The 26,646-nt window shown below is 44.6% G+C and overlaps 1 protein-coding gene across 11 annotated transcripts in view; it reads right to left on the bottom strand.

Annotated features, from left to right (window-relative positions):
- The window catches only part of fbrsl1 (fibrosin-like 1), a 400,430-nt gene that overhangs the window by 34,830 nt on the left and 338,954 nt on the right, over window positions 1-26,646 (bottom strand). For all 11 annotated transcript variants that reach the window (XM_049577999.1, XM_049578000.1, XM_049577994.1 and 8 more), the window contains one exon: window positions 3,125-3,173. In XM_049577999.1, coding sequence (XP_049433956.1) covers window positions 3,125-3,173 — 49 coding nt within the window. The remainder of the gene's footprint in view (window positions 1-3,124; window positions 3,174-26,646) is intronic.

Genomic DNA, 26,646 nt, shown 5'->3' with positions numbered 1-26,646 from the left:
GTGTGTGTGTGTGTGTGTGTGTGTGCGTGCATCTGTCGGAGTGTCTCCCAGCCAACAGCTCGACAGGCCTGGTGATCAGAGGAAAGCAGGCTTTTCATTGGTCCCACAGGACCGTGAGCGAGACCGGTAATGGGACACATACGCCGCATTCTAAACCAGAGGAAAACAGCCTGTGGGCTGCTTTGTATTACACACACACACACACACACACACACACACACACAGAAAAACCAGTCTAGGCCAAAAACAAACACTGTCCTAGAATCCATTACAGCTCAAAACAACAACATTGGAATGGGAGAAGAGAGCCGGCTGGTGGCAGCTCTGCAATTGTAGCGTGATAACATCGTCACCAAATCACTTCATCAAACCGCTGATTTCTTTGTTGCCTCACCCTTTCTAACCCCTAATTCTAATCTGGTGCCCTTCTTCCACATTACCCAAACAGGATCTGGTTGATCTGTGTGACAATCAGGAGACGCTCTGATTGGATTGTCTGGATGTAATTCCAAGGTCCTAATCCTCAGCCCTGTGTGCACATTAGCAAGATCCACAGAGCCCTCTGTTTGCCAGCTGACATGGACGGGGTTTCTGAGTGCGTGCATGTGTGTAAAAGACAACGGCTGCGTATGTGCCTGTACTAGTTGTTTTTCACAGCCGAGCATGTTTTCATGCAGCCATGTTCTGTACGGGTATGCGGGGAAAATAAGTCAACACCCTGACAGCTGACAACAGCAGTAGCCCAGCAGCCCGGTGGAGAATAGATGGAGTTGGACGCGGTCTAGTTGTTTTCTAAACCATGCAAGTCTGGAAGTCATTGTCATTGTGAACACTGGTTTCACGAGGCCGACGCTGATCACAGGTCATCTACATCACACAGCCGACAGGCCTGGTTTCTCTCCCTCTTGTCAGCCATGCTTTTCCACTTAGCAGTTAAAGCTACTGTGCTAAACCAAGCAGCACCTTCACATGTTGCTAAGCTTTTGCAGGAGATGTTCTGATGTGGAGGTAAACAAAATGGAGGTTAGGGCTTAGCGATTAAATGAATATTATTTCTAATTACGAATTTGGCATCCAATGATTAGGAAATCTAGATAAATGAGATACAGTGATTATTGTGCCAGATTCTGATGCTCTGTTTTTGTCTAGTGGAGGGCTCTAAGGAAAGGTGTCCCACTGTCCCAGGGATGGGGAAAAAAAGAGATCAGCAATGATACAAAATAAATTTTGGGATGGAAGATAGACCTTGTCTTAAAACTAAAACAACAACAGCTACTAAACCTGGGGCTGGGCAACATATCGACATTAAATAAAAATGTTGATATAAGACTAGATATTGTCTTAAATTTTGGACATTTTCTTTTAACTATTATGTTTTCCTGGTTTTACAGGTCGCATTACAGTGAAGTGATGCAATTTTCTGAACGTTCCAGACTGTTCCAGCTGTTGTATTACCCACTTTTTTCCACTTTACTGATGGTTACTTTGTAAAAAAAAAATCTTATCGTGTAAATATTTCACAGAAGTACCAATAACCAACCCCTTCAATATCATCAGAATATTGATATTGAGGTATTTGGTCGAAAAATACTGTGATATTTAATATTCTCCATATCACCCAGCCCTAATTAAACCTCAACATTAATCTCTGAAGAAGTTGTCAGTATAGAATTGGGGGAAGAGTACTCCTATCTGTCAGGCACTTTAAATGACATGGTGGGATTTTACGCTTTCTGGTGTCACCGGCAACCTAACCAAATCTTTTTGCAGAATGCCAGACAGGTGGCCTTCTCACGTGCACATACTGCATGCACACAGCCAGAGTGTTTACAAATATTTTTCAAGAAAATCCACAATAAGAATTTTTATAATAATAGCAATATTGAGTTAACGAGTAATCATGTTGTTATTGTGATCTCAACATTGACTAAAATAATGTGTTGTTTGTCACAATGGAGATCAACAAAGACCTCTAATTGGCAATTATCAAAAGGCAGGAGCTAGATTTGCAGTGCTACAAACCTCTGCATCGTTTCTTTGCAAGTAAAAGTGGAATTCAGAAGAGGATAGTCCAAAACTAACAACCAAAAGACTGTGATCTCTGTCACACTAATATACAATCTGTGTATAGTTGACCATGAGCACTATATTTCTCAAGACTTTACCTTAGACATTTCAAACAAGTAAAAATTTAAACAAGAGCAAAATATGCCTACATGACATCCCACTAACACCCACTTTGTGTCTATTATGAATAAATTTTTACCAGTCCACTCGAGGGAAGCTAATACCCCCCCCCCCCCCCCCCCTCCCCCCCCAAACCTCCTCATATGGCCATAGTTTACACTGTTCTGCACTCCCACCTCCTTCACCCTCTGCTTGTGTTAATGGCCCTGCTTCCTGGTTCTTGCCCTGGGGGAACATGGTCTGCATACTGCTATCTGTCACTGGTAGGCTGATCGTGCCTCTCCTCCCTTCCCTGACTCCCTGCATCCACAACTTGACACCTTTCTCCCTTCTCTGACCTGGCAGGCATCATTGCCTTTAGTGAATATGCAGGACAGGTGCAGCTGACATTCTGTGCTCACATGGTATACATCAACACATGTATGTGGCTGGACGCACAAACGCACAAAATCACGTGAGATCATGCATGAACATACAAAAGCAGAGGCCTTATAAACCACATATGTGCATATGTTAACGCGCACACACAGTTTGTGTTGTCTGGGGGGCTGACAAAGCTCTTTCTCTCTCTTTCCTTTGGCATCTATTATGGTCCAGGCCTGCTGTCAGAGAGCTTGTATTGCCTGAGGGAAGTTCCCATTTGTGGGAGCATGTGGCAGGGAGGCTCTAAATCCCCTCTAATGAACCAATATGTAGGAGGGCTAAGCCTTTGGCGGGGTCGTCCAAGAAACGCCACTCTGCACTCAGGCAAAAATGTATGCATATGTAGTCACCAGACCTTGTTTATGTCTGCTGACATTTAAATCTGAATGGGCACTGCAGGATTAGAGCGGAGGAGATTTGGACTCATTCGTAAACCCAGTTGTTGTTATGAGTATGAATGAGGCGGAGGAGGAAAGACTGAAGCCAGACTGGAGAAAACAGAGCGGACTCTTACCTTTGGGTGTGGTGGGGGAAAAGAGCTTCTCCGATCCTACATCAGACACCTGGAAAAACAAGAAGGCATATCTTTAGTGGGTTTGTCTGATGAGCTGGCAAAGTTCAGTCAACACGATTAAAAAAACCTGACTCATATTATTATTATTCATATAAACAAATACAAGCACTGAAACACATTGTGTTTGCCCAGGAAAAGGCTTATTCTGTGCATGGAGGAAAAGTCCAGCTGCCACACAAAGAAATAAACAGTCAATCAAAATACTCCAAGCAGCGTACGAGAGGAGCTTCCTCTGTACACAACGGTCCCTGTTTGGCTTTTTTCCTGTTAAGGTAACATTAGGTGGCACTGTTGTGCCACCTGAAAAGCCTCAAAAGAAAGGCTGTAAAGATGGAGGAAGTCAGTAAGGTGGCTCTGCAGCATCAGAGCACAAAGGCTCCTGCGTACGCACTGCCGCTCAGAAATCACATTTTGTTCTGCAATATCTTTGAATGGAATAACATATCTCACAAATAGAATGCGGTTCTACTCTAAAACCAATATCCTTATTTCATAAATTCAATATCAAAGACAATATCAGCCGATAGTGGAAGTAAACAGATGATCTGTCAACAACATGAGCTTTTACTGGGTCAAAAACAGTTGTTACTGATTTGGCTGATGTGACTGACAGTGAGTGGTGGACACCTGGTGGATTACAGTCAAATGGAGGTTGAGCCACTTGAGGGAGAAAGGCATCTCAGTATGAAGTGATAATGGAGACCTCTAGACTAAACACTGCAAGGTATTTTCCTCTCTCTGTTTTAGATGGATATGTAGATTCTGGCAAGCATCACCTAAATCATAACACACCATACACATTTACACATGGTCTCTGGCCAGACGGGAAATGTTTAAACACTATGACCAAAAAAGCAGTAAATCCACACAAAACCTGGTATTGTGCAAAATACCAAAGTGGAAAAATCTGTGTGCTTGGAAGATAATATTAACAATGAAAATCCTCCTCAGCCTGTAATATCAGCCCATATAGGGGTTTTGTTTAAAGCCAAGATTTCCCTTTGCTTCAGATCCTCTCATCTGGGTTCTGCACACTTGTAAAAAGCTGCAAGAGCTGAACATATGTTCCAACCAAAGGGCCTGAGTGTCCTTAACTGCCATGCTTGTATTTTATGCGGCACAAAGGGAGCATATGTAAAGAATGAACAGTGAATCAGAGTGAGTGCAAGAGCGACAGAGACAAAAAGAGAAAGCAAATCATTTTGTAAACACAGATGGCTGTCCTTGGCATCCGTGTTAGTTCTTCACAAGTGTTTTGAGGACGTCCTCTTCTTTCCAAGACCTCCCAATTTCTCCTTCGCTGCCACTGTGTTACCGTCCTCCACAGTGTTTGTCTGTCTGTGCTTGATGTCTCGTCGCAGCACTAACCAAAACAGTGCCCGGGGAATGCACTAATTCTCTCGACAATTTGCTTTACTCACAAAGCAGCCACAGAAAATCCAGGTAGGAGCCATAAGGACAAACAACAAAGCAAATAGTTATGTCTACTAACAACATTACCATAAACAAACAATCTGTTATGGAGAGATATTGGCCCAAAAGTCAGATTCTGCAGCAACTACACTGAGAGGTAAACAGAAAATGGTGATGCATAAAATTAACAAGACAGTAGCTTGAAGGTATAGTCCACCTAAAAATCATAAATACATACTTATTCTCTTACTTGTAGTGCTATTTCTCAGTCTAGATTGTTTCGGTGTGAGTTGCTGAATGTTGGAGATATCCGCTGTAAAGATGTCTGTCTCTGCCCTTGTTATGAGCAGTTTCGTGTAGGGACTATTTTCTTTCTCTCAAACTACGCCTGCCAACTGTATCACTGTGCAGAAGGAAGTGTGCATCTGCTCATGAATGAGAGGCTCGTGCTCAAGACAACGCAAGATGTAAACATTAATGGCGTCCTCCTCGGCTGAGCTGTAATGTTGGCTAGCTCCGTGGTGCTAGGCGAGCTAGCAGTAGATGCACGCTTCCTTCTGTGAGGTGATATGGTTGGGAGGTGTAGTTTGGTAGAAAGAAAATAGTTCCTACATGAAACTGCTCACAACAAGGTCTGCTGATTATCTTATTATTTGAGCACCACAAGTTGTGAGTGCCATTTAGTTCCAGTATACTGGAGAGAAGGCAGACATCTCTACAGCTGATATCTCCAACACTCTGCAACTCACCACAACCATCTACATTAAATAAACAGCACTACAGCTAAGAGGAAAAATATGTTATTTTGATTTTGGGGTGAACTGTCCTTTTAAAGCTTCTTTTTTTTTTATAACTTAAATTTTTCTTAAAGTTTTCACATGCATATAGACAAAACAATACAGCAAACAAGGTACAAAGTAAAATAACAATAGTAATAACACTAACAAACTGTCTGGAGATGAGCCACTATTGAGTCCACTGTTCCATTTTTCCCCAGTTCTTTTCAAATACATTCTCTTTGACTCTCAAAAGGCATGTCAATTTTTCCCTTTTAAAACTTCTATACATTTGTTCTCAGTCTGCATTATCAGACTTCAAGATTTTAAATTTCAATCATGAAAACATTAGACTATTAGATATAAGTGCAATGTGCGAAAACAGTTTCAACCATGTCAGTTATAAAATAGTTCGATAGTTTAATAGTCTGGTGCAAATGTCAGAAGAAGTCAATAACACCTCTTTAGTTTTGTCTTGATAAGTGGAACATTTAATGGAGGGCGAACACTCAGCTGAATGGAGATGTTTCCTGCTTCCTCTTACAGTAGACGAGGCGAAAGACTATAGAGGAAAGACAGAGTGTTGTGCATTGCCCTCTTTCAGTCTCCCAGAACCGGGGCGCCAGGCTACAACACAGGCTCTTTGTTAGCTTTGGACGACATTAAACGCTCCAGTACCAAGCCTCAGCACTGCAACAGCACAACCTCAGCCTTGAATCATGGCCCCAGAGGCCCTGGAAGAAAAATATGGGCTCAGAGTGAAATGAAGCTTGTCAAATGGACACGGGAGCTGGCTCAGGGACTTGCTTAGTGTGGCACGGGGTCACAAAAGCAAAAAAAAGACAGGGTAGGTCATGCCATAACTCACTATAACAGTTAAAACAATTGTTATGACCAGAGTGGTTATCCAGAGAGCAAGGCAGACATAACGTTCCTGAGAAAGAGAACAGAAAATGCTGTTTACCATGTGCCAAGACGACCTAGTTCTCTTTATTCCTATTCTGGCTATTTTGAGTGAGCAGTGAGCTGTTTTATATTCCAAACATATTCCAAGTAGCATCAACAACCGATATTTAGGTTTTAATGCTGTGTTTTGCACCTGCCAAGTCTGCATGAGTCAGTCGTATAATCCACAATTACAAGGCCGGCTTACAAAAGCACTTCTTAAAAAGGCATGTCAAAGCAGAGCCCTGAATTGGCTAGCTGTTGTTTTTGTAGAACTTTCTGGGTTTCGCTGGTCAAGTTGACATTTTTTCACGGGGCTGTGCTGCTGGCAGTCTGAGCTGCCTGCGGTTGTGGTGTGCAGAGGTCATGTATAACAAATTCTTCACACTCTCTTTGTTGAGGCAACCCTGGCTGCCATTACAAACAGACAGCGAAAGACGAGACAGAGGGAAAATATATATAGAGAGAGAGAGACAGACAAAGAAAAAAAGAGGAGCAAAGGCCAGGTTTTCCAAAGGAAACAGGGAAATTTAACCATTTAAAAAAAATAATGGGGGAAATTCAAGCCACATTGCCTGGGAGCCAAAAGCCCTTGGAGCGGGCCGCAGGAAGCCTGACCTTTGAGGGGTCCGTCTGCTATCTGAGCCTGGGGCTTCAGGGGCCTGGCCTCCTCTCTGGAGGGCCGTCAGCAGGCCTCAGCTTTCCTTCCCTATTCTATTCATTAGCCATGCTTTATGATTCAGCTTCCTCTGAGCCACACAAGAGCTCCCTGAGGAAAGAGACTGCTGGAGAGAGGGAGAAAAAAGGGAGTGAGACTGAGGGAGGGGGGAAAAAAGCAAGAAGGAGGTCATAGGGCCCAGCCGGGGCCCAGCTCTCAGCAGCTGTGAAATCCTTCCGTTTCCTCGGCAGGCGTAAAAGGAATGAGGGGGAGAAAGAAAAAGGAGGAGGCCAGGGAGGGAGCCGGGCCAGTAAACCCACCATCAGAGTGCTAACTCCCTAAAGAGCCACATGCAGAACCATAATTCCCAGATTTAGGGAATGCCAAATTACAAATTACACTGCTGTTTGTTTTAAAAAGTCCCCAACTTCCCTGAACACCAGTGACTTATTGGCTGCATAAATCTCCAGATAATAGCAGAGCCGCAGAGGGAGAGCAGAGAGGCAGAAACCCTCGCTAGCAATAAGTGAGACATTTACTGCGAGGCAAAATGCATTTGCTGTCACAGCAAAGAAGCAAGGGGGGGAGGGTGGCTTAGCAAATTTTCCATGTCCACATTGCTTTTACTTAACAACACAGCAAGCTAATTAATTTAGAAAATCTGAGACAAGCGTAATTGCACTTTTTTTTTTAAAGTGTTAAAATGCTTTTAAGCACAATGGGTCGACTGAGGGAAGGCGATGCAGGCGGCAAGGGAGGGCGGCATAATCAACTGAATGACCTTCAGGCATAAATTTATGAAAGGCATTGATCAGTTAAGGCTGTGATTTCACCGAGACAGGAAGGTCAGCAATTACCCAGATTCAATTAACCTCATTTAGTAAAGACTGCTGAGAGACCAATTTCTCTCCCCACAACCCCCACTCGCCGAACCCCCTGCTTTATATCAAACGATCCCCAGGCCGTCCATCTACCTTTGATCTGAGAGCTGCTATTGCATGCCCTGCATTCCTTAGAGCTGAGCAAATTACCTCCAAAACAGGAAGAGATCTTGCGGCCAGAGGTTAGATAAACCCAGACTAAATACAGCTAAGTTCCTAATATGGTCGCCCCCTCTCTGGACAAAGCAGGTAAAGACCTTCCCCTCCTTGGTAGAGATGGAATTTTTACACAGGCTGGCAGTGCTATCACAACAGCTGTAGCGTGAAAACAAAGAAACCTGTTAGTAGGCTTTGTTGTGGGCTCATGCCTGCAAAGACTATAATTACAATTTAGTTCTGAGTCATTTGGCACATGCTATGTTCTTGACAGACTGTTGGAGGACAAGTGGTAAGGCGGCTAATCTTAACACTTTTATACCGCAAAACCAAATACGAGCTTACGAGTCAAAATTGCATTTCCATCACTGGGAAAGAAAACTTGTAGAAAAAAACTGTAGCTCAATATTAAAACCAATTTAACAGGCAGTGTAAAAGATGGCCAGCTGTACAAAACGATACATATAGGCACAACTTCACACCCATCAGTGCAGCTATAGCTAGAAGCATGTTGTTCAACTGTGTAATCATGGGTAATAGAGCATAGAAAAAGACATAGCACGTTGTTGTGCATGCTTAATAAGTGGGTCAAATGTCCTGGCGTAGGCAAAGACACTTGATGGTCCTGTAGATGGTACCGTATAAGAGTACACGGCTACTCCGTGCTGTACTGATTTGACAGGACATGACACTAAAAGACTTATCAGGTAGCATGAAAGAAGCAAGAAAAAAAATCCCAAGAGAGTGAGAAAGAGAAGACGAGAAGCGGGCAGGAGGGCACATATCCTGGCATGGACGATCAGGCTCTCAATTACCCCAGCAGAACCTGTCTGTCCACGGATCCACACACACCATACCTCCCACCTACACACACACACACACACACACTATTAATTTGCTTCCCTGCTTGGTGTTTCATCACTGTCAACTTCCTCCTTCACTGCCCTCTCTTCCAATTTTCCATTTACTGTCACCTCAAGTGCTTAGTTCCTTCTCTTTTCAGGGTTGTACTGGCATATTTTTCCTTTAAAGCAAACGTCTGATTGACTGATGGTTGTCTTAAGGAAATACTTGAATGATTGTAATGTGATGTTCTGATTTAAAGTGATCGAGTATGTTTGTTTTCTGTGTATAAAAGGGTCACACAATGATCTTGAACACTGACATAAAGAAGCTTATCAGTGCTGATATGGTAAAAACACCTATCAGTCAAACCCTAGTAGGGGCCTGATTTTCCTCTGTTCATGTGGGAGTATCTCGGTGCTTTGATAAACACTTCTATCAGCACCCACTCAGGCCCTTCAACTACTGTCGCCCTTCCACCCCAGATGTCCGCTAATGCTAGATGCAGTGCTAGACGTTGCACAGTGGGCCTACAGCTCCCAGGCTGCAACGGGAGACACCAAATTAATTATCTCCCTTGCATTTGTCCTCGCGCCGTTCCAGAAACTTAATGACCTCCCGAGCGGTCGTTTATTATAAGCCGCAGCAGTGCTACGCATTCCCATGGCAGGGAACAGGCACCATCTACCTTACCTCCAATTCCCACCCACCGCTACCACCACCGCCACCTCCGCCGCCGCCTGCTTGTCAGAACAGGTGTGGGCCAGCAAGACTGCAAACCCCCAGTGAGCATGATGGGATATACAGCATGAACGGAAAAGAGAGAAGGAAACCTCCCACGCAACTGTCAACCAACAGATACTCGCCTCAACTGGAGCATCATTAAGATGATAATGAATTCCATAGTGACCGTGTAGAATGGAGTGGTCTCCCCTTGCGCACACACAAAACACACACCAACATCTTTATACTTAGCCCCGAGTGCCATTTTCATAGGCACGTATAATGCGTGTGTGTGTGTGTGTGTGCGTGTGTGTTCGACAGAGGGCCAGGGCTGACAACTCCTGCTCCCTCTCCCCCTAGCAACAGACGCAGGGAAATGAATGCCGAGAGAGGAGCAGGGGGGCTTGAGCTTTGTGTAAAATATTACCCTTCGTCTCGCTTACCGCACCCCACACCGCCACTTCTCCCTTCCCTCCCCTCCCTCCCCTGGCTGTGCAGCAGTTGCTAGCCCTTATCACGGCTGCCTGTCAGTTTAGTATACAAATTAGCAGTCTATCAGGGGAATGCAGGGGCCTGTTTCATCAGTAGGGAGAAGGGCAGAGGCACGCATTGCATTAAAGCCTCTCGCTGCTGCGCAGACAGAGAGGGTCACAAATCAACGCCTCAGCAGGCCCACAGCCAGCACTAACCAGATAAGGAGAAATGAAGGAAAAAGGACAAGGCATATTTCACCGGAGAGAATCCAGACCTGCTCAAACTCCCTGCAAAGGCCTGGGAGGAAGGATGGAGTTGGGCTGCTAGGGGGGGGTTTAAGGATGGAGGACGTCACAAATCACAATTTCAACCCCACAGATTACCGAGTAACAAAAAGGACATGAAAAACAGGTATGGAGTTTTAAAGAAAAGTAAAGAATCCCATTTATAAAAATGCCAGTGCCAGAGTCAGAGGAAGTACTTTCAGTCGATTATTGACTAAAATTTGCAGGAAATTAGGGCTCGCTCATTCCCACTTTCTCCTGTGAAGTGAACCTGTGCATGTTAATACCAGCAGAGACAAAACGCCTGCGAAGGGCTCTCATTAAGTGGCATAATGCAATGAGGCACAGTCTAAATTGCGGCAATAAAAGCCGACAGACAAATCATCTCGACCATCGCAATCCATTTAACTCAATTAATGCAACACCAGATCCGAGCTCAGTGGTTTAAAAGCATGCGAGGCTCTCCTCCCTTGTCATGCTTAGGGGAATGGAGGGGGGCACCAGGAGAGGGAGTTAGCAGTATCTCTTTTAGGGTGAGATAAGGGTCAGTGTGGCACAGCCATTGTACTATGATTAAGTCCTGCTTGAGACCACAGAAATGGGGAAATAGAGAGAAAGACGGAGAGATAAAGGCATGGAAGACAGAAAAACAAAAGCAGGAGATAGCAGCAGTTCTGTTCAGCACAACACAGCTGACTATGGAAAGGGCGTGGCCTCCTTTCCTTTTTAATGTCAAAATGTGTGCCAGCAGCGATAAGAACCGCAGGTAATCTCCCGGTGGAATCAGGGGGCTGTTTGTCATTACTCTCTGGCCCTGATATAGATCAGAGCACCGGTGGCTTCTCCCGGCTCTCCAGGCTTCTCGGCAGCCGAGATAGCAGATAGCCCTTTAAGACACGGCTCACTGCTCCCTGATTGGCTGGTCAACAGCCACAACCAAATCCTGGCTCCCTCGGGGCCGCTGTGAGGAGGTATGATAGGACGGGTCACGGAAACTCACTGTCCCCATATCCACATCATCCTTTTGTTGTAAAGCCTTTACCCCATTGTCAGTGTGGGTGGTGGAAAGCAAAAAACCCTTTCTGGATGTTATTGTCTGAGAGGCAGGATAACAGACAGGCGGATTATTTCAAAAACAGCTTTCTCCAGAGCTCTCACAATGCGGCACCGTTGTTGCTGTGGAGAGGATCCTGGAGATAATAATAATATTCCTAGTCAGAGCCTTTGCTGCAGTAGAGCTGCCTTCTAACAGAGAGATACACATCATTCTGACTGGCCCGCCGTGACATAATCGCCCTGCGGAGAGCTGCAGGCAAGCTTGGTAGGCAAACCACCTCTCACTGCAGCTTGTTAAGAGAAAGGTGGCTTTAAGCACAGCTCAATAGAAACTCCTATTGAACTTGTTGTTTTTTTTTTTTCACTCCATCTGAACAATGTCTAGGTGAGTCATAGCCCACCTCAGGCTACACAAGTTACATTCTTCCTTTCTTCCTCTCTCTTAAGATTGTACTGCGCTTTTGACTTGGATGAATTCGCTAAGAGGAGGAAAAAAAAAAACAAACTCGGCAGGATCTTAAATAATGCAGCGATAAAAAAGCTGTGACCCTTTCCCTTGCCTCAACCCACACACAGTGAATTTCTTCTGCAGTGAAAGACAGCACACAAAGAGAAGAAAAGGCAGAGCTGGCACTACATGGAAATGTGTGGTAGGCATTGGTTTGCTCCTCTGGGCACGGACACCTTTAATGAGAGGAAAAAATGCGCAGCAAGAGGCAGATCTCAACTGTACTATGCCAGTGATTTTGAGTTATATGAATCACCTCCCCTCTAACACAAATAAATATTGTTCTAATACCAGTGGGAGTTAAAGGCTGGGCTAAGAAAGCCATGGGGGATCCAGGTTCCACACACCAGCCTCCACACCAGTCATTCTGCATCCCACAGCCTTCTAAGCCACACACCATGCACACACTAGATGCCCGTAACCCCTGACCTTTCAGCCGAGCCCAGTTTATCACTGCGAAAGGGGGGGAGTGTGAAGTTGTTGATGCTGGTTTAGTAACAGTATCTCTCCTAAACTACAACAGCAGCTGAAATGAGGCAAAGGGAATTTAGGAATTCACCTCGGCATCTTGCTTATATGCAACCGTGAAAGTCGGCCAGGCTCTCAGGATCAATACAGCCACTTGTCCTGCAGTGGAATAGAGGGGGGAGTTGGGGAGGGCAGGAGGTGGCAAGTGGGGGAAGTGGAAAACTGGATATGGGGCAGGGAAGACTGGCATACGTTGCCAAATGTCCCCAACGGTCTCACACCACCATCCCCTTGCCACTTTAAGGCACACTATCCACCCCTGCTAGCACAAACAAACATGGTATGTACTATATAAAGGAGTCTCAGACCTCCAACACCCCCAGGTCATGTTGGAAAGGGATGTGGCACGTTAAGTGGAATTTACTTTTGATGCAGACATCAGGCCTCAGGTTCCTGGCAGCTGTAACCCAAGCTTCTCCCTGAGGCCTCACTGCAGGGTCGGACAGGACACCCAATGCTCAGGCAGTCACCTTTAGAAATACCTTCACTGCTCAGCTGCCCTTATAAAAAGAGGGAGACTGACGGTGGTGGTTGCTTGGGGTCACTGTGTCCAGTGTAAGGTGCTGTTTACAATGGACAGACTTTCATTTCATCACCAAACAGAGAGAGGTGAGATTGCTACTGGAAGAAAAGAGGAATTTTTTTTGTATTTGCTACTTGCTGTATATAAGCTGCTGGTGTTGTGTTGTCAGGTTACAGCAGGAATTTAATATAGAACGTGGACCCCAGCAGCTCACAGTACGCCCACTGCTTCGTCACAGCAATGCATCCTTTAGACTTTGATGTTGTCTTTTCATTTATATCTTTATTTCTCTACATGAATATGCGAAAGGGGTGTTCACTCTACACTGAGCTATGACCCCACCCCACCCCACACACACATTTCTTTCATGACATAGCATAGTGCTTGAGCTCCTCTGTCATCTGTCACTGACAGTCCAGATGTGTGACTTAATGTAGGGTAGGCGGTGGGAGTGTATAAATAACCATGATGACATATCAGTGGGACATGCCAGGAGCTTTGCTCTGTAAGGGAGGAGGTGATGGAGGGGGTGCTGAGCTAACTGCGTCCCTCTAGGGACTCCAGCACAAGCTAGTTTAACGCCAACGCGACAACTGCAGGGACCTTGTGAGAGAGCTTATGGCTTTAGACTTCACACTTACTGGGTAACATCATTCTAGCACACCACTGTGACCTGACCTTGACAACGGCCGTGTTACCGGTGGTTTTCGATTGCAATGATCCGTGACGACTGCAACTGTATGGGAAATAGATATTAATTTCAGGGAGTTATGATAACTGTGGCTTACAGTGTCATGTGCAGAGTGCTGATAGCCTGTCAATTCATAACTGGAGGTCAGTTTTATTAATATAAAGGTGAGTTCAGCTCATTATTGAGCACTTACAGCAAACTACATTTCCAGTAATTGCACAATAATAACATTCTAATTGTCTATTTTGTTAGCTTTCCTTCTTTTATGAGCCCTGGTGAACGCTGTGTAAACCCACCGGCTGTTGTCTCTGATAATAACATAACACCTGTGGAGGAATTTGATCTGGTAGCCATCTGAACACAAATCCCTGGACAGAAGAGAAGGGCAGGGTGAGGAAGATGTATTTGATGTGTTTGCACTGCTGGAGCAGATTTATAAGCAATCACTGCAGAGAGGACTACAAAACCTTGTTGGCTTTGCCTAGTGTATGCAGAGCATCATTTGCTCTGGATTAAAATATAATGAAGCGAGTGAATGCAACTTTGTCTTACATGCAACTCCTTAAATTATTTAAGTGGAAAGAAAAAACAACAGGCAAAGAATATTCCCCGGAGCACTAATACCCTTTTCTGGGCTTGTTCGTGATGGCAACAATGAATATCTTAGCACTTGTTAAAAGCTTTGTTTTCCTTGGGAGTCTCAGAGTATGAGCAGACTAAATGAGCAAAAAGGACGCCAAGTCACATACAGAGGCCATTCATTTTCACTTCCAGCATGTTGGCTCCAGTGACGTTATTGGAGAGTGTGTACATAATGCACTGGATTGATTTTTTTGCAGTGCAGCAAGGTTAAACAGCTCATTACCGCTGCACCGGATCGCCTTAACAAACCAGTTTCCTGTCAGTAAAACAAACCTGACAATTACACTCTTAAACTACCTCTCAAATGTGGAGTTGTCTGTGTTTTCAAAAGGACGCCGGCTCTCACCACTGATTGTCTAAGCCATGCTGATAAGTGCTTTAATTAGCTGTCACTTAAAAACTTGCACTTGTTTTTCTGAGGTGATTCTATGGCAACCTCTCTTTCTTCTAAAGTCATTTTAACATCTGCACGTCCAGAAACACTCAGCCTGGCTCAGGTGGCTCCTGTCTGTATTTGAATAAGAAATATGCAAACAGATGAAGTCAAGGCAGCAGCTTGTGTGCTCAAGGAGCCTTTTCTCACATTTGAGAGAATCCTTGGATTAGTTGGTCCAGGCTCCAGGGCCTTTATACTGCATGCTATTCATCCAGCAGAGAAGAGAAAAAAGCGTGTTTGCATTTCATGTCTGTCAGTGGTAAAGATGTGTGTGGTTGGATAGTTGAGGCCAATGTAAACAGTCCCAAATGAAAAAGGTGAACATTATAGCCAGCGGAACCCAGATGACCCACCATGCGGGGTCCACAGGAGAAACCCTCAGACCATCTTTCCTTTACACTTTTTCTGTCAGTGCAATTAAGGACTTAGAAGAGAAAAGAGGGCTCATCAAGTGTGTAGATATGTGACACAGAAGGATCATGAAGGCTGTGGGGTGTTAGCTAAAACCATGCCTTATTTATGTGCTTCTTGTTATTCTCCAGCACAGTGGTTGGAGCACAGTTGGTAAAAAATCCACAGCCATTGCTAGGAAGTATATTTTACCAACTCTGCTTCGATTTCTGCCGTTAATGTTTCTAAAACATGCTCAGGTGCATCACAGCAGGAGCTGTCCAGCTGGTCTTGAGAACCTGCGTGGTATCCCACCGCATGCCACCCACCAACATGTAATTGGAGACCTAGTATGCTTTGGTGCACCCCTGTAAGGGCTCCCTGAATACTCAGATCTGCGCCCAGACCATCACCCACATCCGAGATTGACAGGACCCTGGCAGGATGCCAGCATAGGGAGGCAAGAACTTCTGGTACAGTGCCCTTGCACCCACCACAGATCAATACCTCCATACGCAATTATAGTAGCTGAAACAGATGTGCTCACAGGCTTCAGCGCTCCACCTACACTATCGACCACCATGACACCCCTAGCTTCCCATCACAGAAACACACATGCATGCATGTACGCTCACACAAAACAGGCAGGCTGGGAACCTTCCAGTTCTCCCACTGACAATCCAGTAAATTCGAGCATACGAGCATAGCAATGCTTCCACAGTACAGTACTGAGTTTCAGTAGGAGAATGCAGGGGGCATGTGCGGGCCAATGTGGTGGTGACGGGTCAGTGGAAACAGCCCTCCTGTCTCCCTCTCCCTCCTGCTGTGAGACACTTTAACCTGTTTCTCTGACAGTCACACTTGTTCTGTCAGCTAAGCCCCCACCCTGTCACTAACAGGTGGCCTGTCCCTCACAGCAAAGTCATTTGCCTTGCACAGCAGTAGTCATGGGTGGCCCCAGCCAAGCTGCATTCAGGTTTCCAGCATTACAGCTCAGGCCAAAGAGAGAGGCAGTAGCAGAATGCATGGGAAAGAGCTGAGGGGGGGAAGGAAGGAAGAAAAACCTCCTCCGATCAAATAAATGCCACTGTAAGCACAAGTGACAAGTCTTGTTTGGGGTCGTCCCTGCTCAGGGCCTGAAAGGCCAGCACTGCCTCATCTCCTCAGCTATGTCTGCAAGCAATGTGGGTGAGTGAGCGAGGGAGGGAGAAATGTCTGATTGGTGCCATAGCCAAGAGTGAGAGCAGCCCAATTATATTTCCTATCCCTCAAGAGCCGGCCAGCCCCCTCTGGTAGAGCGAAGCCTCTGCCATCTCTCCTCTCCTCACCTCTCAAGACACTGCAGATAGATAAATAAATGACAGCCCCACTGGGGCTTGGCCTGGCCTCCCAGAATACATTGCAGAGGCTGGCTGGCTGCCTGTCCGTTTGCCTTCACCTGGCATTACTGCAGATAGACATTTTTCACATTATTATCGTTGCATCGTCTCCGTTGCCCTGTTCACTCGCTGAGTTGTGGTTGATGATGGCGGCAGAGGACCTGAGGAGATTGGAAGGAAATGTCTCTTGTCAAAGTCAGCATAGCCTAGCTTAGCAGAAATTTAACAAGTTCCCTGGGCTCTCTCCATTCACTCTCTGACTGAGCACAGAGCCAGGACATGGCCTGCTGACAGCCCTGGGCATGTCACTGTCACTGACACTTGATAGGCCAGAGAGAGGAGAGGAGAGAGGAGAGGCAACAGGGCTCAACCCTACAAGACTCACAGTTAACTGCACAGCTCCATTTTGCTACTTTGCTGTAGCCATAAAAAACCCTACTGTTTGAAATCTGACTTTATCTAATATAACACAACTGTAAACTTGCCTTAATCACCCATGGTCAAGTTGCCTTTATTACCCTCCAAATGACTATCTTTGGGCTGTCACTGTAAAATGCTTCCAACTTGACAGAAAGCCAAACATCCCAGGATGTTTGTGTTTTTTTCCGTAATAATCAGGTAGAAGCCAACAGAGAAATACTCGAGCTTAAACTGCATGTGTACCAGCATTTTTCCCCCCACACTCTCACCACTCCCCGACGGTTAAACCCAAAACCAGATGTTGCGGATCAGCAGGGATAAAAAACAAGGCGAATAAAAGTGGAGGACGGAATGGTACGCATTAACTATAATCAAAAAGAAACAAAAAGGAGACCAGGATGCTTTAATTACTTCTCACATATAATTTGGTTTTGTGGGGGCAAGCCAGGCACTGCCAAGAAAAGAAAGATGAAAAGCAACTTAAATTACATGGAGAGAAAGTGCAGAGGCTTTTTACACACGGCCCATCTCTTCTCCACAACTGCAGACAAGGCTGATGACTAGCCCCAAAACCTCGCTGTAAATTGTCCATGGATACAGAACTTAGATGCAGCCATGCTACATCTAAGTCGTTCCGCATGGCCGTGACTTTAAGGAAGGTGTTGAAACAAACTGACTGCAGACTGACAAAAGAAGTCTAAACAGTTTAAAAAATATGTCTTTCATAGCACACAGTCTGTGAACACCCAAACTGTAATTATAGTTTTCTGTTGTTTTGCTTAAGTATTCATCATCTAAAATTCCCTTAAATAATGTGATTTTAATCATTTGTCATGCCATTCTGCCAAGTGGCTGAGGATATGCGTTATGTTTGGCCACTGGAGAGAGCTTGGATGAGGCCTGAGTGAGGTGCTCTATGAATCTACTTCATAGCCGTCCTCTGTTTGCAGAGTCTCTCTTGACTCGCTGGTGTTGCCACAGTGCTAAATTGCACAGCTGTTCCACAATCTGTGGCGGTGTTAATTACCCAAATGTGAGCGGCAGCTCGTCAGTTCCTCACTAACGAAGGGGCCTGCTTTCCAGCGAGGGTGCCGTATGTTTGGCATGTAGGCCCATTTCCACCCAACGCTCCCCAGGCTGTGCACGGACCACCCGACACATCCACATCCTGGAGAAGACGCATCTAATTAAAGCTCCCGACTCAAATCTGCTTACTAAGGGGGAAAAACACGCGGGCTGGATTAGAAGACGGAGAGAGGGGTGGAGTGGGATGGGGGCTTTAATACACTGCGAGTGAAAGGGCTTAGGAGGAAATATGAGAACTCTCAATAGTAAGATCCCAGGCAAGGCTGGAAGGAAATGCTGTGTGAATGTGAGCCGATCAGTCAGCGTTTGTCAAGTCTGATCCCCTAGCACTTCCAAAGCCCCCAGGCAGAGACAGACAAGCAGGTTGTTTTCTAGAAAAGTGGCTTCTTAACTCTCCTGGTTGGCCCCTCTTCCAAGGACATGTACATCAATTCTCAGCTATTAGAACATGGACTGACAGAACTCAACAGCCTCTACAGAATGCCAAAACACTCAACAAAACTGAATACAAATAATGTTGCGCAACTTTGGTGATGTTTAACAGCAGCTGCATATAGAAATGTGCCTTTTATCCCTCTCAGAGACTCACATGATGACAGTACATGACAATGAAACCCTCTCCAGTCAGACGCTGTAAACTGTTAATGCACTGCATTACACAGTACATCACCCCACTTCTTGCGTGCAATGTTCAAAACAAAGGTGTTAAGAACTCCCCTCATGAATCATACTTGCTGGCTAAAAGCCTAGCTGCAGTGTACCACCCACCTCCGGTTATACATGAACACCGCAGCCTGAAGTAGCACTGGGAGACTACATAATGAATGCATGAAGCTAGGTGTCATGGGGGCTCGTATGGTGCACAAAACGATGGGGCAATTAGGCCCACACGACACCTCGGGATGGCGTGATGAAGGACTCCTGGGCTCGTCTCCTCCGCCTCTGTTCCTCTATCATTAAGGATTGAGCAGCCACATCTGGCTAATGGCACGCCTGGGGTTCCTGCTCAAACACTGTGCCACGCCGCGCACATTTAATTACGCCTCATAAAGGTAACAAAAGACACGACCTGCTCTCGGGGAAGCACTGTTTGGAAAATGTGAGGGGAGACAGAGAGAGAGGGAGAGAAATGAGGGGAAGGCAAAGAACTGGCCAGCTGCCAGAATTACAGGTTGACCCGGGTCGGCGGCTTCAAAAGAGGGGGAATTCACTTGAGTGTCTCCACCTCTCCTTGAGATGGGTTCCAATGAGCGAGCTGAGAGCAGGAGATGCTCAGTAGCTGAGAATCAAAGGACCTCTAGTTTGTCTCCCCTTCTTCTATTAGATCATGAACTGCACTAGGCGCTGCTGTCAATGGCTAATTGCAGAAGGACTGGGGGGATTAAAGGGAGAGTGCTTTTGAAATATGTATGGGATTTAGCAGCTGTTTGAAGTGAAGAGGGACTTCTTTGTCAGGGGGATGGAGAAAACAACAATAACAACATCACAGGAGAATGCCTTTAACAGTGCTGTGGCCTAGTGTTGTGACCCGCTCCACTTCCACCCCGCCTCTGGGGCACTGTGTTGCTCAGCAGCTCCTGCAAAGAGCTCACCACATTCAGCCAAGAGCACGAAACACACATTACCCACTGACTGAGTGACTGGCTGACCTATGACTTCACTAGTACCTGGAGGTATTCAAAAGACCTTGGATGGCTGCTTTGTGCAGCACACAGTTGACATTTCGAGCTGAGAGAGAGAGAGAGAGAAAAAAATGTTTCAAAAAATGAGAAAAAACATGAGCAGAGACACAAACCCCAGGTCTCTGAGTGAGCAGATGCCCACATTTAGGAAATAACATCACATAGGAAGAGATGAGGGACAAAGAGCCGCGGCTCATTGTCGAAGCAGTCCATTGTCTGGCAGTTTGAGAGCTGGCTAACGCCACAGGAAAGGTCACTGGTCACTTCCATTTGGACCTGCACATAAATCCCCCGCTGTCCGCCGCAGTTAATAACACAGCCAGCTCTGAAGGAACTGCCATGCAATAAAAAAAAGGGGAGAAAAATGTATTTTGTTTTGACAACACCTCCCTGTCCCTTTACAGCCACTGGCCTTGTGCGGCCCTTTGCGTTATTTATAACGTAAATGTTAAAAACAGAGACATCTCTGCATTGTGAATTAAAAGACATGCCTGCCAAACGCCTCACTCCACAGCGGCTTCCTCCTCAGTTGAGTCTCCCTCTGCTTTTGGTGTAGAGAGAGTGTTTTATAGCAAGTCCCTTGTCAGGATTAAGATGTAGATCCAAGTGCCACAGGGACAAGCATAAATTCTGCATCTCCCACTGTGGGCCCACAAGTGGTGGAGCTCGGGGAGTGTCCTTGAAGTATGAATAACATCACATGCTATGTGTCATCTGTTATACAGTAATGACATGTCCTCGGAACAATCTACATCTCCTGTGGCCCATAAGTCTGTGAATGAGAGAACTACTTGCTTCCCTGGCAGTGATATTTGTTAAAGGCCATATACATTATGATAGGTACACTTCACGTATCCTTCTAGTTTTTAATATGAACACCGTATTTGTACCAACAAATTAATGCTAGATGTAATGTTCACAAAGGCTGAAGCTGTGTCAGTTTAGCTGCAGAAATCAGATTCAGCACCAGGGAGACATTTGTCAGTTTTAATGTAGTGGAGCGGCTATAGTCAAAGACCAGGGATGAACCTGCTCTCTGTCCAGTAAATCAGAGGGAAACACCAGGCACAGAAGGGAAAACACTGGTCTGAGTTCTGTTATTTGACTGCCGGTCATAACCGGTCTGCAGAGTGAGTGCTATGTTGTTTTGCAATTCTTCCATATTTCTTGGAGTTTCTCGCAGAGGGCAGCTTAAGACTCGGAGTATAAGCCAATTTGGATTAGCTCCACATTTTAGACAGGTTCCAGTTGGGATTTACAATACTTTTAGAGCACATTCCTCCCTAAGCACAGCTTTAACCCAAAATGCATCAACAACATATTTAACTGACATTGATTTTTTTCTTTTTTTCCCTATGTTATTTCACAGACTGTTGCATATTCAAAGCTAGACAACACTCTGTTCAAAAAAGCTTAGCAGGCAGAGGCATTACTTTATAATATCGACTGATAACATTCGGGGGTTTTAGGCACTGTCGTCACTATGGAGAACATGGTGTTGCATCCAAATGCTTGGGCTATTTTCTCGAACGTCTCTTTAGCTCATTTTTCACTTCTGAGTTCATGCACATCCAGAATAAATCTCCGTTTCTTCTTCTATCTCGTATCCAGGCTTCAGGGGGCACAAGGCATTAGTCTCATGATGCTGGGTTTGTCATGTCTTCCCCAACTGTGATCTGCCTGAACTCTTACATTACAAATAGCTGGAGGATTTTTCACCCTCTTATCACATTTGCCAAGCAGGCCTGTCTCTTATCAGCTTTCCGGTAGAGATAAATGGGCTTTTGAAGATAGGAATAAGAGAGGTTTTTGCAAGCTAATTCCAGAGCCCCATCTGCAGTAGATTACAGATAGGTGCTGGGGAGCGGAGAAAGATACATATTTTAATATGTAGGTGGTGGAAGTATCAGGTTGAAAAGTGACTGTTATTACAATGTCGTATACTCCACAGCCCAAATACATGCAGAACTAACAGGCAATAAGAGGAGATAATGGACTGAGAATATTTTATTGAGACTTCATCATTGACCGCATCAGTCACACTGCTGGTTTTTTGCACCAGTCCTGATGAGAACAAAATGACATTTCCAACATAGCCTATCTGGAGCCTGCAGCACAGTAAAAGACAGTGATTGGCAAGCATAACAATGAGTACAAAGACACATTTCTCTGCATGTCTTATCAGGGGAGAAGGTTTGGGACATTTAGCAGATAGAAACAGGAATAATTTAAAAAATATAGTCACAATCCCCACCCAAATGTGAGACAATTTTGGAGTAAAGCTACCTTGATCTGGCTCACTAATAATTAATATTTCAACTTAACAATCTATAGTTAAAATATAATATGTTCAGCAGGAAAATGCTCCGGAAAAAAATACTATTTTGTCAATGAAGCCACGGATTATAACAAATAAACAATATTCTATAATACACCAAATGGATAGATATCCAAACATGACTACACCTTTAGATGAGATTTTACAAAATGCACAGAAAGGTGCTGGTGATATCAGAAGACACAGACAATGCAACAATGTTGGATGTTTATAGTATTCACAAGCTATGCTATTTACCACTGTAAGAATATTAGAGTGATACTGAAAGGGACAAAAAATATAGCACAGATTAACGGAGTCACTGTTGAACGCAACACTTGTAGGTCCCTATGGAAATATTATAGTAATACCCTGGGAGAGCTTAAAGTAGGGCAAATCACTATAAGCTCACAATCGCGACGCGCGTCTAAGCCCCTATAGGATTATTATGGCAATGTTAAAGCGAATTCTTCTTAAAGCCACGGATTCGTAAACAATAACTGACTTGGGATTGTGGGTAAGCGACGGCAAAGTTACAGACTTGTGTCATAAGGGTTGAACTAATATTAACAGGCGACATGTGATCCAGTCTGACCTTGATGGCTGAGATTGTTGGGCGCGATGGAGGAAGAAAACCTAATTAAACAGCTCCTCCCGTGGTTGTGTAAGTCAGACACGGGACAGACTCATATTGTGTTAATGTCCTGAGTGGAGGATTTAAGAGAGCGTGATAATAGCTTACAGTATGGTGCAAAAACACAAGACGCCGACCCATAAAGCAGCTGCTGATTTGAGTTAAAAGGGAATGCACGCAACCAGTGATGTTGTGGTAAATAGCAGAATTAAATACGAAAATACACCTCTCATTTCCTCATATCACATTAGGTTATTAAGACGCACAGTGCAGATAAAATGTTGACATTAAAAAAAAATTAAAATATTTATTTATGTTTTTCCCAAAACACCCGCCAGTCTTTACGTAACTTCATCACTTTCTACCAGTCACTGTGCAGGAAGTCCATGCAGAATTAATGGCAGCCATTGCACACGTTGCAAAACCTATTCTGAAAGCAAAAAACGTGTAAAGTAAGTTTAGATGCTATCCATGCCCTCTCTACATATTTGCTTACAATACGTGCGGGGCGCCTCGTTGGAAAGGAAAATGCGCCTGCTGCCACCGGTGGAGACGGGCTGTAGGAGAAAAACCCTAACAATGAACAGCGTTTTCACACATAACAATGGCTCATTTCGACGGAAATTGTTCATATTATTTTTTTAAAATCCTCATTGGCGAATATTTCACCTGAAAAACAATGGAATCAACAAAAACATCGGTGGAATATCATTAAAACCTTACCGAGTCCAAATGCGCTGAGATCGGTCGCGGAGGATATCCAAATCACCCAGACTGGAGCAAATAAGAACACGCATTTATTCAGATATATATGCGAGCCTTATTGGGGTTAAATCCAATTTTGGAAAAAAAGATTGTTCAGCGGTTAGATGATGAGAAAACTCACAACACAGAATAACCTGCCGGAACAATAAATCTTCATGAGGGGATTTTTGTTCCTCCGTCTCTCGAAAGAAAAAGCGGCGAGACCTTCTGGAAATAGTACGAAATTCAGTTTCTTTTACTTCGCTAAAGTTCTGTACGCAAATATTCAGGCTCCTTGGGAGAACACAGTGGATCTTTGTCAAGCCAGAGCACCGCTCATAGGATTCCAAGTCGTACGGTGAAAGCGCCGATGACAGATCGTCCACGATAGATTCCCCAAAGTATTTGTCGATCTCAGGCAGAAAACGCGACGAAATACATATCCAAGAGCCGTGTGGATGCTTATTTCGCACACGGGCGATTTCATTTGACGATTATCCACAAGATCCCGGCGCGTTTAGTGCGACGAGAAGTCCCGACAAACGCAGTGCGCTCCGCTCCTCTCCGACCTGCTCTCCGTGCGCAACAGAGAGAGAGACTGGGCTGCGCTGCGCGTCAGCCAGGGTGTGTGTGTGAGTGACTGTGTGTGTGAGAGAGAGGCTGTGTGTGTGTGTGTGTGTGTGTGTGGCAGCAGCTGTTGAAAATGAGGACAGGACGAGACCAGAGCAATCAATGTACGAGGGCTTGATCTGATTTGTTAACACTATTCCCAATAATGGACCCAGGATTTTTTTTCTACCCCTTTGTACTCTTTATTTCATTTAATTCATTTTGCTGTTCTGAACTGGATTTCCACAAGAGGGTTTTCTTTGTATATCACCATTTTACATGGATTAAATAAAGCTAGAAAAATATTTTTATACTGCGTGTTTCATACAGCACTGTGTATGCATGTAGTACATGTGTAATGCAGCACTGTGCGTTCAATAATGGAGCTGAAGATGTGTTTCTATTGCCCGATTGAAGTAGTTTCATTAAACCTCTCAGAAATGATTTGTGCAATAGCCCATACTTTCTGATCTTATTAATGAGCCTAATTCATAATACATCATAGAGCAGTTTTCGGTCTAGTATCACACTCATTGTATCAGGACAGGATCTCTAAACAGAAAAGACTAATACGTTTCTTTCCACATTTATATCAGTTCATTTTCAATATTCTAATTCATAAATACTATCACCAGCTGGATATAGTGATTCATACTCTTCAGCCATGCATACAGAAATGTAAAGTGGGCAAAAATCTAGAATCCCCCCCATTGACCCCTCCAGTCTGCAGCAATTCCCTAAAACCCTCGGTAGCCTGGGGAGTATGGATTGGCATCAGTCCTGACCGAGCAAGGCTATCCATCTGCTCCTTTTCCACAGTGAAGATGTTATTCCTAAAATGTACTTTAGAGGAGAACTCTCGGAGGCTAAAGAGGAGGAGGATAGAGCTTTGACGTCTCCTACAAAGTTAGCCCTGTGGTTATCCTGTTCACTCTTATGACCTGCTTAACTTAGCCATGATTGAAGTCAGGTTGAAAGAGGCTTATGCTTGCAAAATGCCAAGGCAGAGTAAGGGGCTCCTTTACAACTCCACCTCCCTGTGGAGTTTTCTGGAGACAAGTAGAAGATTGGTGTTTACTTTCTGCCATGCTGTGTTATACTCTACAGATACCCCTGAGAGAATGGCAGCTCTGTTGTGAAACAAATCCTTTATTTTTTTTATTTTTTTATTTTTATAAAGAATGATAAATACAGTATTGTGGATGGATAAATAATACACTACAATACACACCCCAAACTGGGCATCTACACATTTTGCCTGTAGGTTAGGCACTGTCTCGCATGCAACAACAAGAGTTATGGCCTACTCTGTGGGTTTGTGTCAGGAATGCAAGACTTGTAATTATTTCCCAGCTGACTGTGATTAAGGGTCATCCCCAAGCCTACAGACTTCCCTTAAAAACATAGGGCATTACACATACAGAGACACACAAACACATCAACACACAAACACACAGGTCAGAGTAAAAGACGCAGGAGCATTGGGAATTCAACAGGGAAAAAGTTAGACGCCACTAAATTGGACTGGTCAATCGAGCAATTGGCTGTGATTCTGTTTATCCTAGAAAATCACAGCTTACCAAAAACAGCTGTGAAGAGCCAGTGACCAAAAAAGGGAGAATATACATGACGACGTATGGAACAGAAAAGCAGATGTTGGACCAGCGGGGCATCCTGGGAAACTGGCCTCATTGATGCAAGAAAAGGAAACAATAGATGTTTAAGCCATAAAGGCATCATCACCCCTAAGGGTCATATTGGATCTGCTTTCGCCCCATTTCTCTTCCACCCCAATAAAGAAAAACTGGAATGAAACACTGGGTTTTGGTGCGCTGTTGCTGTTTTGCAAAGACAAGAAACACTCCTACGACTAGCAATCAAAAAAGAGAAAATGTGCCTCAATGCTTCCAGTTCTGTCTTACTTCCTGTTAACTGCAGATCAGTCACAGATTTACATCCAAAAGCCAAGGCACACCGATCTGACATCAAAGAACTAGTGGTGACAAAGGCAGACTGTTGCGTCTCCTCACTTTGGCTGTGTCTTGGCCAAAAAGTTGCACATGAACATACTGCAAAGACCACGGCAAATGACCATTTAACGCGTACGTTCTGTGCATTCGTGAGAGGAAATAACTCTCCACACCTGTAGGCAATGGCAGTCTGTATTTGTCATTCAAAATGGAAAACCAGAAGACCAACAGGACGGAATCGAGAAACTAGTTAGCCAGTCAGCATGCTACCAGCACAACCCAGTGTTAAAAGAACAGATGATATTTACTGTGTGCAAGCATACAATAACAAACAATTCTGATCTGTTTCTGCTACAGAGCTCAGCAGATTAAGAAATTAATCTTAACTTATAAAACAAATTTGTTTGGATCTCACGCCCTCTTCACTTTAGTCATTTGTTTGCTTTCCTCACTCTTCCTCTGTCACTGATGCCAATTCAACATGCTGAATCAGCCATAAAAAAAGCTGACAAGGGACGACTAGCATCAACTGTGCAGGGCACACTGCAAAAACTCGGGCCGTCAGACGCTTTACCACGGCCCAACATTGACCTACGTCTGACCATTGGTATGGTTTGTCAGGGCCCTAAGATTAACTGGGGTTTTGCTATGTTTTAACACTTAACACAACTGTAAAATTGGTGCGTACCAATGA

This window comes from Epinephelus fuscoguttatus, linkage group LG6 (assembly GCF_011397635.1).
Source record: "Epinephelus fuscoguttatus linkage group LG6, E.fuscoguttatus.final_Chr_v1".
Lineage (NCBI taxonomy): Eukaryota > Metazoa > Chordata > Actinopteri > Perciformes > Serranidae > Epinephelus > Epinephelus fuscoguttatus.
Note: the sequence above shows the minus strand (reverse complement) of the source record. Positions and strands in the feature narration are given on the sequence as shown.